At 38.2% G+C, this 14,132-nt stretch overlaps 1 protein-coding gene across 1 annotated transcript in view; it reads left to right on the top strand.

The window, feature by feature from the left end:
- Positions 1-5,718: 5,718 nt before the first annotated feature.
- The window catches only part of Smyd4-2 (SET and MYND domain containing, class 4, member 2), a 46,165-nt gene continuing 37,751 nt past the window's right edge, over positions 5,719-14,132 (top strand). Inside the window, exons 1-3 of the mRNA XM_028308556.1 lie at positions 5,719-5,826; positions 9,939-10,139; positions 13,628-13,799. Coding sequence (XP_028164357.1) covers positions 9,942-10,139; positions 13,628-13,799 — 370 coding nt within the window. The 5' untranslated portion in view covers positions 5,719-5,826; positions 9,939-9,941. The remainder of the gene's footprint in view (positions 5,827-9,938; positions 10,140-13,627; positions 13,800-14,132) is intronic.

Raw genomic sequence — 14,132 nt, 5'->3', positions numbered from 1 at the left:
TTGCTCACGGCTCTGTCTGAAGTTTATAATATCTTCCAGAGTATATCAGAACATTCTGGTGTAAGACTTTAGGTAACGCGTTTTGCTTTTAAATATTCCTGAAACTGTAATTGTGCCAGTATACCTACCAGGAGTTATTCTCGGATAAAAGTTTGGTCATGTTCCTCAGGTGAATCAGGCCTAAGTGAGAAAACAGGCTCACGATCCTTACATTAAGAACTAGGCTGAATACTGCACTTCCTACCGCTGCAACTCCATTACAGCTTTGACATTGGCGGTGACCCAACCCAACTAGTGAAGCCCAAGGAACTGGCTAGAGAAAACGACGATAACCAACTAATAATTTACTCTGAAGTGAAGCCTTGACCTACCGATGGCGCTCCAGTATGGAAGTCACGCGGTACTCGAACGTTTCGGCGACTAGGTGCTAATTTGTCCGCGCACACAGCTCAAATATATGAGCAGGAATTATTTACTTAATACACTAATCTACTTTTGTAAATACTTTAAAGATCCAAGCAATTTAAATGACGTTCACTGCTGACACAAAGTGTTGAGGACAGTGAGGGATCAGAGGTAAAGGAGTGAAAAATATAAGAAAATATCCAAGTAAATTATTCGCGTTTAATTTCGAGACGTTGCTTACAAGACAGCTATCAAAAAACAGGTTTATTCTTAAAAAAAATAAAAAAAAAGTATAAAAGGCAAAGAGGTTCGGTTTGCCACATTCTCCCCCCTCGTATGGCAATACGCAATATGAGGAAAATGTGACAAACCGTTATGAGCTAATTACAACAATCTTCTTGACTGGCCTACGCAGAACCCCCCCTTTCGTGACAACGTCAACAACCCTGACAATACCATCCCGTCCGGGGTAAACGTGTGAGACTCGGCCCTTCGGCCATACCCCTCGCGGTAAGGCATTGTCAGCGATGATGACTATGTCACCGACGCTCACCTCACTCGTCGTGTTTGGGGCAGGTGGTCTTGTGTGGAGCAGCGGCAGCGCTTCCCGGACCCAGCGGGACCAAAAGTGATCTGCCAGTCGTGACGCTTTTTTCCACTCATCTCTGCCTATCAAGGCGTAATCGTCGAGCGCAGGGTTAGGGCAATTTGTGGGCGACGAACTGCCAATCAAGAAATGGAAAGGCGTGAGTGCCTCCTGGTCCTCAGCACATACGCTGACATGCGCCAATGGCCGAGAATTAATTATGGCCTCGACCTCCGCAAGCAACGTTTGAAACGTCTCTTCCTTTGGCGCCTTCTGTTGTAGGACTACACGCAGGGCGGTTTTGGTCGAGCGTACCAAACGCTCCCAGCATCCTCCAAAAAACGGTGCAGCAGGAGGGATAAATTTCCATTTTATACCATTGGTTGCTGTAAACTCTTCAACGTTGTTTTCAAAGAACGCTTTAAGCTCTTTACTCGCACCGACGAACGCTGTGCCGTTGTCTGAGATGATCGTCGAAGGTGACCCTCTCCGCGCGATAAAACGTCGTAAGCTCATGATCGCCGAGTCGGAAGAAAGGCTGTGTACAACTTCGAGATGGATCGCTCTCACCGTCAGACATGTATATAAGGCGACGTATCGTTTTTCCCTTCGTCGGCCAATAGTTACTTCGAGAGGGCCGAAGTAGTCAAGGCCAACATGTGTGAAAGGCCTTTGATGGTGTGCGAGACTCCACAGAAAGCGTAAGGCGTCGCGGTCCTGGTTTCTTATTCTGACTTGGGGAAACATCTCTTTAATGTCCGCGGTCATAGCTATGCGACCTTCCCTAAATCTGAATAGGATCCCTAAAAGTGATTGTAAGAGATCAGGCCCCGGAAGTAACAAAGTGTTCAGGCTGACTCCACATGTTTTAGCGGCCGCGTCATGCACTACACGGAGCTTTTTCTTCTGTGGGTGATAAACTCCAAAATGTGGAAGGTACCACCGAGGTGAGGACTCCGAAGTATACACGACACCCCTAGAAGTGTTGCTAGTATGGTACGTGACGGCGGCGCACTCTTCTGCGTAGCCTTTACTAATTATGTCCGCTATGTAATTTTTATACGACTCTGCGAAAGCGTTGTCCTTAGTCATGCGCTTCTCTAGGCCCTTTAAACGAGATTCCGCTTGATAGTAGCTGTCGGGCACGGTAATGCTTTCGTCGCGCCATGGCAAACCTACAGTGAATCGACCCTCTGGTGAACGTTCAGCAGTGGCTTTAAGTATGTCTACCGCGCGTTGTTCGTCTAAGCTATACGTATTGTCGTGCCTTGTTATACCTACAGAGTCAAGTTTATACTGTTCCTTGATAAGTTCTTCTAAAGCGTTATGTTGTGCAAACTCGTTATTAGGGTTGGTGCACAATGTATGGTTAATAAAGGTTGTAGGTTTTGTTCGACTACCTATGGAACCATATAATGTCCAACCTAGAGCTGTTAAGCAAGCAACCGGTTCCGAGCGGTGGCCCTTACGGACCTCGCGAGTGATAGACAAGTACCAATCTTCTGCACCTATAAGAATAGTAGGCATCGCATCAGTATGCGTGATCATGTCGGCAAGCTCTGACAGGTGATGGAATTTTGTGATATCTGACGGCTCTATAGTTTGCGTATGTAACGTCAAAGAATCAATTGCTCGAGCGTTTTTGATTTTAAAAGATTCAGTTGTGTACCTGCCCTTAATATAGAAATCTACATATGATATAGTACTAGTCCTGTTTAAACCACCTACAGCGTTAATTTTAATTGTGTCAGAAGGGCCAGTACTCCCAAAAAATGTTGAGGACAGTGAGGGATCAGAGGTAAAGGAGTGAAAAATATAAGAAAATATCCAAGTAAATTATTCGCGTTTAATTTCGAGACGTTGCTTACAAGACAGCTATCAAAAAACAGGTTTATTCTTAAAAAAAATATAAAAAAAGTATAAAAGGCAAAGAGGTTCGGTTTGCCACACAAAGAACTCTCCCACGGATTCCACAAGGTCCTCACAAGGAGGTCCTGCGTGGCCCGATTCCAGGTCGATCCACCTTGTCTTGCATACTACTAATTTTCTTTCATGTCCCTGATTAATCGTAGGATATAATAAGGCAGCCTAGAAAGTACAGTGCAACTATACACAAACGTCATAATTATTACTGTTAAGAAAATAATACGCCAGCATGCTGCGTCTCGTCTGTTGGTGTACCTAAGTATATAATTTTACATATATCTTACTTATTCAATTATACATATACCTATGTTGGTTTACTCGTAATCCTAGTATTAGGTACACAACCCACTCGGCTATAATTTCCATTTTAAATTATAAGCTGACCAACCAATAAAGTAGGTAAACATTAAAAAACAAAACCATGTGTTTCAAATAATTACGTTATTACTTTGCACGCACAACAATAAATGTCAATCGTGATGGTTGTTTAATTTTCTGTAGTCGGAGCTGCTTACCTAGCTGAAAAAGAAATTCAGCACATTAATTTAAAAGCAAGTGTATGTTAGGGTATTTATATAAATATACTTCTAAATATACCTTTGAATTGTTACAGAGTATAATAACTACACAAAATCTTAATTCAGATACTTTTCTCCGAACCAAGATAAATATAAAGCGCCTGAAAATTTTCCTTGGCAAATATTTTCCGACGGCTTTCGGTAAGTTTGCTGTACTTATTATTAAAGTGAAACCGAAAACATTTCATTTTATCAGTTTAAGAAATGTTATTTCTTATAAGTATTGTTGAAAATTCGTACTTATTTCTTATTTATTTACTTAAAAGATCACCAACAAGATTAGATACACCACAAACTAGATTACGAGTATGTACAGTCGCAGAATGAAAAGGTTCGTCACCTTAGGCCTAATTCACACGAGAGCTTTTTTAACGTCCGTTAAAAAAGCGTTCAAATAGAACATATGCATACCCAAGTACGTGTTCACACGTCGGCGCTTTTAAAACGCGACGCTTTTTTATCGAGCAGTGTTGCATTTTCAACGCAGAGCGTTGGGAATAGNACATATGCATACCCAAGTACGTGTTCACACGTCGGCGCTTTTAAAACGCGACGCTTTTTTATCGAGCAGTGTTGCATTTTCAACGCAGAGCGTTGGGAATAGGCTTGGGTATGCATATTATGTTCTATTTGAACGCTTTTTTAACGGACGTTAAAAAAGCTCTCGTGTGAATTAGGCCTTAGTGTCGGTTTTCGCTTGCACTAGGTACTGTGAGAGTCAAACCTGCCAACATAACAGTGCAAGAAACAGTGCTGCTAACATTAAATAAATATGACGTTTGCTAACGAATAAGGTTTTGCTTGTTTATTTTTTTATCCCATCGTGCAATGCAATGATGACATTGACCAATTGACAATAGTTTTTTTTTATTAAAAAAAAAAAAAATGGCATTTTGAACCAACAAGAAGGTTTTAGTTTATCAATTATAATAATCTTCTTGACAAGATTAATCTTCAAACAACTTTGATCTGAATAATTTTGAACTTTACTGACGAACAGATAAAGATTATTTTCTCTAACTCGAGATTATTCTGTAACATAGTTTCAAAAGGTAATATGTGCTCGCGATTCGTTGAAGGAATCAATTTGAAAACTGACGAACCTTTTCATTCCGTGACTGTACAATAACATTTAGTTACATGCTAAGAGCAAACTTAATTATTGTTAACCCGTAAACAAACAAGGTTTTGCTAAGATAGTTTTCAATCAATACGTTTAACTGTAATTGGATCGTACCTAGTCACATAAAATTACGTTCACATGTCGTTTTCCCCATTGTTTTGTTATCTTCAAACTGTATATTACAGTTCAAAGCAAACCTATTTTAAGCATCTACACTGATTGTAATACTTAGGGCTGATTTTTCAATCGTCGGATAACTTTTAACTGAAGAATAAGTTTAGCACATGACAGTTTCAGTATGGGAAATATGTCAATATGACAAGTTTATTCTTCAGATAAAAGATAACTGACGATTGAAAAATCAGCCCTTAGATGAGGTAAGTGTTTTAGCCTAGTGCACTGGTTTCCACGCTGTCACAGCTAGGCAAATAAATAACAAAACAATAACGTGTCATTTACACGTTATGACAAACATATCAAACCTTTTAATGATGAATGATTGATGAAGCAGGGAACGGCACCGAATCTATACCGTGCTACATCAGTCATCCTGTTATTTGACGTTAGGTCAAACACCATCCGTCTTCTTAATTGTGGCTTTGGAATCTGTTGAACCACCATAACTTTGAAAATATCGATATAGATTCAAACACGAATATATAAGAATTATTAAATTTGAAACTAATATGTATACGAACTGCTTTTCATCACATTATTATTGCGAACTTCTCCCCCACCTGCGTTTCTATAGAAACGAGATAGTCCGCTTATTGTGTGTTGATACTTATTTCTTTAATTGGGTATATGAATCAATATTACAATATGTATTCTTACAGTAAAGTTTTTTTTTGTAATAATGATACATTTGTGCGTTTATGTTAAGTTAATAACAATGTAATTAGGCCTTCACAAAAAACATACAATACATAATTACACCACATGTTTTTTAAAAATCTAGCAATATTTTTTTCTCTTTAATTATTTTCCTGGCGCATAAAAAACAATTGCCAAACGTAGCTCTGCCATGTTGTGTATAGATGGCAGCAGATTCGAATCATGAAATCTTTCTTTACACTATGGCGGCAGTTCGCGCCACAGATTTGGTTTCAGAAATAGAACACTCATTGCAGCGAGCCGCCATGTTAATTTTAGTCAGGGAAGCGCGAGTTGCGGCCAGTATCATCGGCTGGACTTCGTAAACAAGCAAGGTAATTTTATAATTAATTTTAAAGCCTGTTCAATTAAATATTAAAATTACAATATTCTATCTATGTCACTTAAAAAGTAATATAATGCGCGTTTGTTGCCTCAGTAACAGTACCGGTAAGTAACCTTTATTTTTGGGACCGATACATATAGGTAATAAGTTAATAACCTATTTTCCTCTCATAAAGTTAATTGCCTAAAAAATAAAGCTAACAGCTGTCACTAAATGTGTTTTAACAATTACGTGCCTTAGCTTTCTCGTGTTTCCCATTTTCTTGTGTTTAACATAAAAATTTGGTTTAAATCAAATTATAGCTGGTTTTCGTTGAATTTATAAGTCGCTCCGTAAACTTACACGATGTGTAGTGTTCCTCAGAGATCGAAACCATTTTCATAATGTAGGTTGGAGAACTAAACGACTCTCATGGGGAGCGTGGAGTTTACAATCTCCTTTCAATAATCGTCGTATACCTTCCTATGTATCGAAAGGTCTCACTGACTGACTCATTCACTCACTCATCGCGAAAACTCAGAAACTACAAGTGTTAGGAGTCTCAAATTTTGCATGGGGGTTCCTATTAAAATTAGATCATTAAGATGGGATTTTGTAAAATTCAACCGCTAAGGGGGTAAAACGGGATCCACGCGTACGAAGTCGTGAGCGGCCGCTTTAGTATTTTATGTAAAAGTTTTTGAGGATGGATGAATGTTTGTTACTCCATAACGCTGAATCGATCTAGTTTAAGACCTAGGAAAAAGAATAGATGTATCCCAATTATTGGAAATCAACACGGGCGCGAAGAAATTTTGTTACAGAGCGAAATTAACACGGGGAAAGCCGCAAGCAAAAGCTAGTAGACAATATTCCAGCTTTTATTATATCTTTTTCCGTAATTTATCTGTACAATTATGTAATTTTGTGACATAAATTACGTGATAGATAACTGCGCCGTAATGATAGGCTCCTGTTGCGATAATTTTCCAATGAAATTGATGATTATGGATTGATACTTATTACAAATACGTAGGTACTGTTATTTTGATACCTTATCAAAAACATCACATTTTTAGACTTTTTTAGGAAAACCATGCTTTCTATTTTATGCCACAATTCGCATGGATTCAAAGTTCTCAGTAATTTTACTTAAATAGCCCATTAGAATATAATATTTGTGACTAGCCTGCTACTATCCAAGTATCGGATAAGAAATCGCAAGTAGATGCCTAGGTATTTCTTATTCTTGAATCGCAAGTAGATACCTAGATATTTCTTATACTTTAATCGCAAGTAGATACCTAGGTATTTCTTATTCTTGAATCGCAAGTAAAGACCTAGGTATTTCTTATTCTTGAATCGCAAATAGAGACCTAGGTATTTCTTATACTTGAATCGCAAGTAGATACCTAGGTATTTCTTATACTTGAATCGCAAGTAGATACCTAGGTATTTCTTATTCTTGAATCTCAAGTAGAGACCTAGGTATTTCTTATTCTTGAATCGCAAATAGAGACCTAGGTATTTCTTATTCTTGAATCGCAAGTAGATACCTAGGTATAATATTTTACAAAATTGTGCAAAACTTTCGTGGGAATTGACACTCGATACCTTTATAGAACGAAAACTCCGCGTAATGCGACTAGCCTGTACTTAGGATCTAATTGCACCATACTCTATTAGTTAATGTATTGTTAACTTGATATGTTACTTAACGGCTATTAATATTTTGTCGAGTGTCCCACCTCTTACCCGAAAACATTGGGGGATTAGAGAATACGATATAATCTAGTTTAAAAAGTTGCGAATTTAGGTATTAAATAACATGTCCAAAACTAGAAATTTGATTTGCTGGCTTGAAAAAAATATTTCATGACTAATTCATCATTCAATTAACGTTTGTTTTCGAAAATTTCTAGCACATTCTTCCATTGAGACGTAAAAAGATTTGAAAAACCCTTAAATAGGGTGTTATGTTACGATAACAATCGATTAGTTAATGACTAAGGCCCAGTTTTTTGATTCATGGTTAAAATAACTAATTGTTAAATTTTACTACTAATGGTTAAATATTAACAAAATGTAAACAAATAGTTAAAAAATGTACTAAAAGACAAGCTAACCATTGTTCGAGAAACATATTTTTCTGATATTTAACCACTAGTCATTTGACATCTGTCAAATTTGACTATTGGTTATTTACTACGAATCAAAAAACTGGGCCTAAGTGATACAGTATGTTTAAATTAAAACTTTACCTGTGTTTTTGTACTGGATAAATATTTTAACGACTTCCGAGTGTACCGACGACGGCAAATCTAGCGGTATAATATAGAGTTGGGATAAGGTGCTAAATCGCAACAAAAATGTGTAGTCCAATGTGCGGTTTCCTGTACATTGTTTTGAGAAACCAGCCATGAGGCGCAATTTGACATTTACGAGTGCACTGGAAACATTCTGCTCGATAAAATTAGAATCACAATAGGTTAATGCCGTCTAAAAAACAACAACTTGTCGCCGCCGATCTTGTAGTCCATCGATCAACTTGTACTTGAATATTATTACAATACCTATTTCTTTTTGGAGAGTTAGAAATTGAGCTCTCTTTTTATTGCAAAGGACTGATGAAATCGTCACAAGGAATTTGGTGGTATGTGACTTTATTTGACATAATGTTTTTAAGCACTCTAACTTATAGCTCGCGCCAAATATGTCCAATTTTCAACCGACTTCAAAAAAGGAGGAGGTTCTCAATTCGACCCGTATGTTTTTTTTTTTTTTTTTTTTCTATGTTTGTTACGCGATAACTCCGCCAATTATGAACCGATTTAAACAAATCTTTTTTCGGCGTATAGGTAATACCTCATAACATTTAGGGTTGGTTGCACCATCTTCTTTAACTTTGACAAACGTCAAAAATCTGTCAAACTCTATACAAAAAGCACCGGTTATCGTCATAGTAACTATCAAAGTAAATAAGTAGTTTAGAAGTTACGAGGGAACACATGAACATACATACATACATACATAGCCTGTCAAACTCATAACCCTCCTTTTGCTTTGCCGTAGTCGGGTAAATAGTGCAACCCACCCTTAATTTCATGTCAACAATCGCCGTGTAATATAGTACTCGTATTTAATTTTGAATTAGTATTTCATGCTATTTCATGTCATTCCTGTATTCTCGAATAGGTACCGAAGTTTTCAAAAAGGTCTTTTTTACTCATTTTACTTTAAAAAATTAAAAGTAAAAGTTTAACCATGTTATTTGCATTGCGACTTGAATCATTTGAACTTCGTTACTTCTACTCCAGTGTTTTGTCGGGAGATTGAAAAATAACGAAACAATTAACTAGTTCAAATAATAACGGTAATTGGAGTTGTGCCGGGTAACGAGCGCAGGCAGCTGAGTAAATGCCGTCCAACTGAGAAAATTAAGACTCCCCGCAGACCATCGACTTTTAATTGGCCGATAGTTGGGTCATCTTTCAATTTTAAAACCGGTGTAGTGCGCCCACTTTCATACTTGTTTAAACTGATTAACAGCCCGACCCAAATATCAGCCGAATAAAAGTTTGTAGTCTGCGGGAAGCGTTTTTCTGACCTTACTCAGTTTTGTTTTGAAAAGTGTTTTGCTGACCTTTCGCTGCCTCTGGAAGCGAACAAACTAATTGATTTATTTACACGCCTTGATTTCATTTCAATGTTGAATTAGAATATTATTCTGCTGTGCGGTTTCTTACTACGATTATAAGATTGGAAACTTTTTAAATATTGTCTTTATATCGACTTATGCATCTGACGCGTTTGTAAATGGCATTATTAAAAGTAAATCTATATTAATTTTGACGATGTAATACTGTTTTATGACTGACGTATTAACTAAGTAAACATGGCCGATGGGGCAGCCAAGTTCTGGAATGGAGGCCTCGAACCGGCAAGTGCAGCGCTGGACTTCCATCCATAGGGACACACGACATCATAAAGGTAGCAGGAAAGCCTGCAAGCAGACCGCTACCATCCAGCCAATCTAGAAATTGGGGGAACCCTATGTTCAAATGTTACCTCACCCTAAAAATAAATACCCACACAATTTTAATTTTGCTTTCTATTTTCCAGAAAATGTCGCGGGTCTACGAAGATGTCGACCCGGGCTTCGCGGCGACCTGCAGCGACATCACCCTTTACTCCAAAACCAAAGGGTTCTTCAAGAACTTTGCTGATGACATCGTGTCCATCGCCGAGAATGACAACTGGCTGGACAGCTTCGAAAAGGTCGAGGATGGGAAGAAGGTCGCAGCCGTCATGGAGAACAAGGAGGTAACAGCATGTTTTACATTCTTTCTTTATTTATTTTTATGCAGAACAAGACCGCAATTAGCTTTCACATTTAGGCGATTTAGCAGCGCGACAAACGCGCGACAGATGCGCTGCTGAAAATTTTATACTATTTGACAGCGGATGCATGCCTTCACATTATAAAAACGCCGCTGCCGCGCTGCTGTCGCGCTTCTAACGCCCTAATGTGAAAGCGCTCGAGCGCTCTTAGACGCTAAACCTATCATAGTACTTAGGTAAGTACTAAGATAGGTCTAGAGTTTAAGAGCGCTCAACTCAACCAGTGCCTGAGATATGGGAGCTGCACGAGAGGGTGATTCTGTGATGGTCAAACAAAGAACTAAAATCAAATAAAGAACAAAGCAGGAAAAAACACGGAAAGTCTCAAATTATGACAAATATTTCTTAGGCTATCAACATTTTTCTTACTACGAGTATTTCATTGAAGGTATGAAACTTAATAGAAAATCCTTTACAGAGTAATTTCTTAGGGAAGTTTTCTGATCTAAATTCCGAGTAAATTTCATGAAAATGACAGTTAAGTTGTAACATTATCCTGAACATTGAATATTGGATCAACCGATAGGTAGAACTTTGGAATAATTATTAACATTATTCTCGCTTGCAAAGAGCTATTTAATACTATCAGTACCTTATATATTCTAATATTTATTTTAAGTTTATCATAGTGAGTCTAGATGACAAAATTTCAGTTATTGGTCCGTCAGACAAATAAATTGGAAATTTTTTATTTTATTTTATTTCATTTAAATAGTAACAGTGCTACATCGAGTTGAAATGTCGCGCGACGTCACTTTTGAATAGATTTTTTACTCAAAAGTGACGTCACGCAACATTTCAACTCAATATAATACTGTAATGATTCAATGATATTATCTGTCTGACGGACTTAATACGAGTAGAATTTCTATTTCATTGCCCAGTCATCGTCCCATCGACTATAATGGATTGTGAGTGAAATCACTCTACATCTTTTCACTCTTCATTACATTATTAGCTCAAGCAATCCCCCTGTTTGATCCATCTTAAACGTATTCTCTTTAAGTATTCTCTACCATAAAGAAAAGGGCAACTGCACTTTTATTTTTAGTATTTATGGCAGAGCCTTAACATGTTCGCGATCGCGAAAAAAACAACCACACTCTTGACCTGATTGTCGCGCCGATGCTCCCAGGGCGCAGTAATGAACCCTAAGGCTGAGTCACACTGATGTCTGGTGCTAAAAACTGAGTTAAACTCCTTTTTTTGACGCGGAGGAAATGCTTTGTGCACCGTCACCACAGACTGCGGGGTACAGGGTGGCGTGTGGGACACCCGGCGCCCTGAAAAGGGCACTGCTCCGTCCTGAAAAGGACGGGGTATACCCACTAAAACCTCCGCGGCTATCTGTCGTCACCCGAGTGGGGATGTCCCGCGCGAGTATGCGGCCGTAGCCTAAGGTCTAACTAAAACTATAACGATAACCGGTGTATTTTGTATGGAGGTTGACAGATTTTTGACGTTTGTCAAATTTAAAGTAAGATGGTGCAGCCCAGCATAAGACTTCCGCGAAAAATGAGTTAAACCCTAGTCAAGCTATCCCAGGGTACTCAACTGTGGAGCAGGAACTCATGCGCAGGTTTCAATAAGCTCCATAGGAAAGTATATACAGGGTGTCCCGTAATTCAACGTCAAGCCGGAACTGGGTATTGAGGCAAGTTATGATGGTTATCAAAAAAATAGAAAAAAAAATCTTTGTGGCATTTTGTCAAAATAATAGGCATTTAAAAAAAATCAAAAAATTCTACTCCCGGTGACGGTCTTTTTACTCGTGTTGCCACAAATCTTCACTTTTTCCAAATTTTTTTTTGTTATGTAACCCTGAATATTGTTTCTCTAAATTGTTATCAAAATTACAAAACCAGCTCCAGCTTGGATGAAAAAAATACAATAATCCCAAAAAAAATATCAAAATAAAAATTTTGCCTAGTTTAAACTGACTGTACTGAAAAAAAATTGTACTACGCGAGTTTAGTAAGGATTCCAAAATGATATAACACTTGGTAAATTCTTGCTGTAATTGTCGACGATTTTTGTTTATTGGAAATAATCCCGTTTTTAACTTTATCTACCTTGGTTAAAAATATTATTCTAATGTGCCCAAAATTCAAGTTGCCTCAACACCCAGTTCCGGCTTGACGTTGAATTACGGGACACCCTGTATATACTTTCCTATGGAACTTATTTAAACCCTGGGATAGCTAGGGATAGATTCTTTCCTCACAGAATATCACATGGAGTAAGTAAATAATACTCGTAAATACACGTGTCTGTCTACATCATAGTAGAATCTAAAAGTTGGACGCTTCATGATAAATGTATCAAATTCGTAACCGATAGTAATAATTATTAATCTTTCACATTTCTATCATCTCGCGATTTGTACTGCATTGCCACATGTGCCTCGAATAACGCTGGTTTTGAAAATATTCACCTAAAATGGAAACAGCTCTGGAAGTATCAACAAACTTTTATTCTCAACCTACTTTAATTGCGTTCGTGAAGATAATTACCTTTACATTCAAAATTCAGAAGTAATCACAACAGACAGGTATAGTGTAGTGTTAGCCTTAAAGATCCAGAACAACCTAGCTTCAACCGCCCAGGGGAAATTCAACTGAAGCAGTATCCAATTAAGATCCATTATACGATGCTAGAGCTGGTATTATTCCCGCATCCCGGCATAGGTGACAGAATAAGGCAAACAATTATGTTTACGTCTAACACTATCTGGGCCTCGTTAAGCAAACAACTTGATAAATTACATAACAAAAGTACAAATTAAAACTTTTAATTGAAAGGGTGCTTTCATCTTTACCTTTTAAAGTAGTCTAGTGTAACTGATACTCTATAATTTTGTATTATCGATTCCTGAAACTAAGATAAAATATTATGTAATCGTACTGCAATATAAGCTATCCAAGCAATAAACTATCTGTATCATCCGAGCTATAAATGTTTGAAGTACATTATCAGTTTTAGTCACGAAGTACCTAGCTTACAAGAAAAAACGCAATTTTCTCCCAGGCTTTGGTGGGACGATACCGACATCAAAGTGTTTTTAAGCTGTAAGCCAGCGTGGGCTCGTAGTTTCAAGTCTTACTTGAGACGGGCGATTTTATCAAGTAAAAATCTTGTTTGAAAAATATATAGTAATAAATGCCAATGCCTGCGTCTAAAGAGCTTAATTATGACGTGCTTGCATTAAAACATACTACCTTATTATTCATTTATTATTATCAAAAGCTCTAGTTCTTGCTCTATTTAAACTAAGTCTCGGTTTTGGCTTTCTCTGTTTTTTTTTTAATACCAATTCAAATATTATTTTTATTTGTACAGTTTTAGGTAAATATAGGATCTCAATCTTCATGCCAAAGTAAAGTAAGAAGTAATCTCTGTAATTATTACAGATCATGGAAGCCCTCCAAGAAGTGTTTTCCCGAATCGAGCCCATCCATCGCGGTAAAGACGCGCGAGTGTCGTATGAGCGCCGTGTAGCTGGCCAGGCCGCTCTGAAGGAAGGGGACTTGATGAAGGCCCTGTCTCTTGCCAGCCAAGCTGTGCTGCGTGCTCCGATGACAGGTAAAATGGCGATTTTATGGCCAGCCACGCCGCAAAAACGCTAGTGTAGCGCCCTACAGTAGCGTTTTTTGAGCGTCAGCTAGCGTCTCACGTCAGCAAGTAAAATTTTTGGCACGCGGGTGACATACGACCGCTGCGTGGCTGGCCAGGCCGGCCGCTCTGAAGGAAGGGGACTTGATGAAGGGGCTGTCTCTTGCCAGCCAGGCTGTGCTGCGTGCAGCGATGACAGGTAAAATCGCCCTACACTACTTAGCGTTTTTTGAGCGTCAGCTAGCGTCTCACGTCAGCAAATAAAATTTTTGGCGCGCGGGTATCATACGAGCGCTACGTGGC

Source organism: Ostrinia furnacalis, unplaced genomic scaffold (genome assembly GCF_004193835.3).
Source record: "Ostrinia furnacalis isolate ACB-3 unplaced genomic scaffold, ASM419383v2 OfSCF2432, whole genome shotgun sequence".
Taxonomy (NCBI): Eukaryota; Metazoa; Arthropoda; class Insecta; order Lepidoptera; family Crambidae; genus Ostrinia; species Ostrinia furnacalis.
Note: the sequence above shows the minus strand (reverse complement) of the source record. Positions and strands in the feature narration are given on the sequence as shown.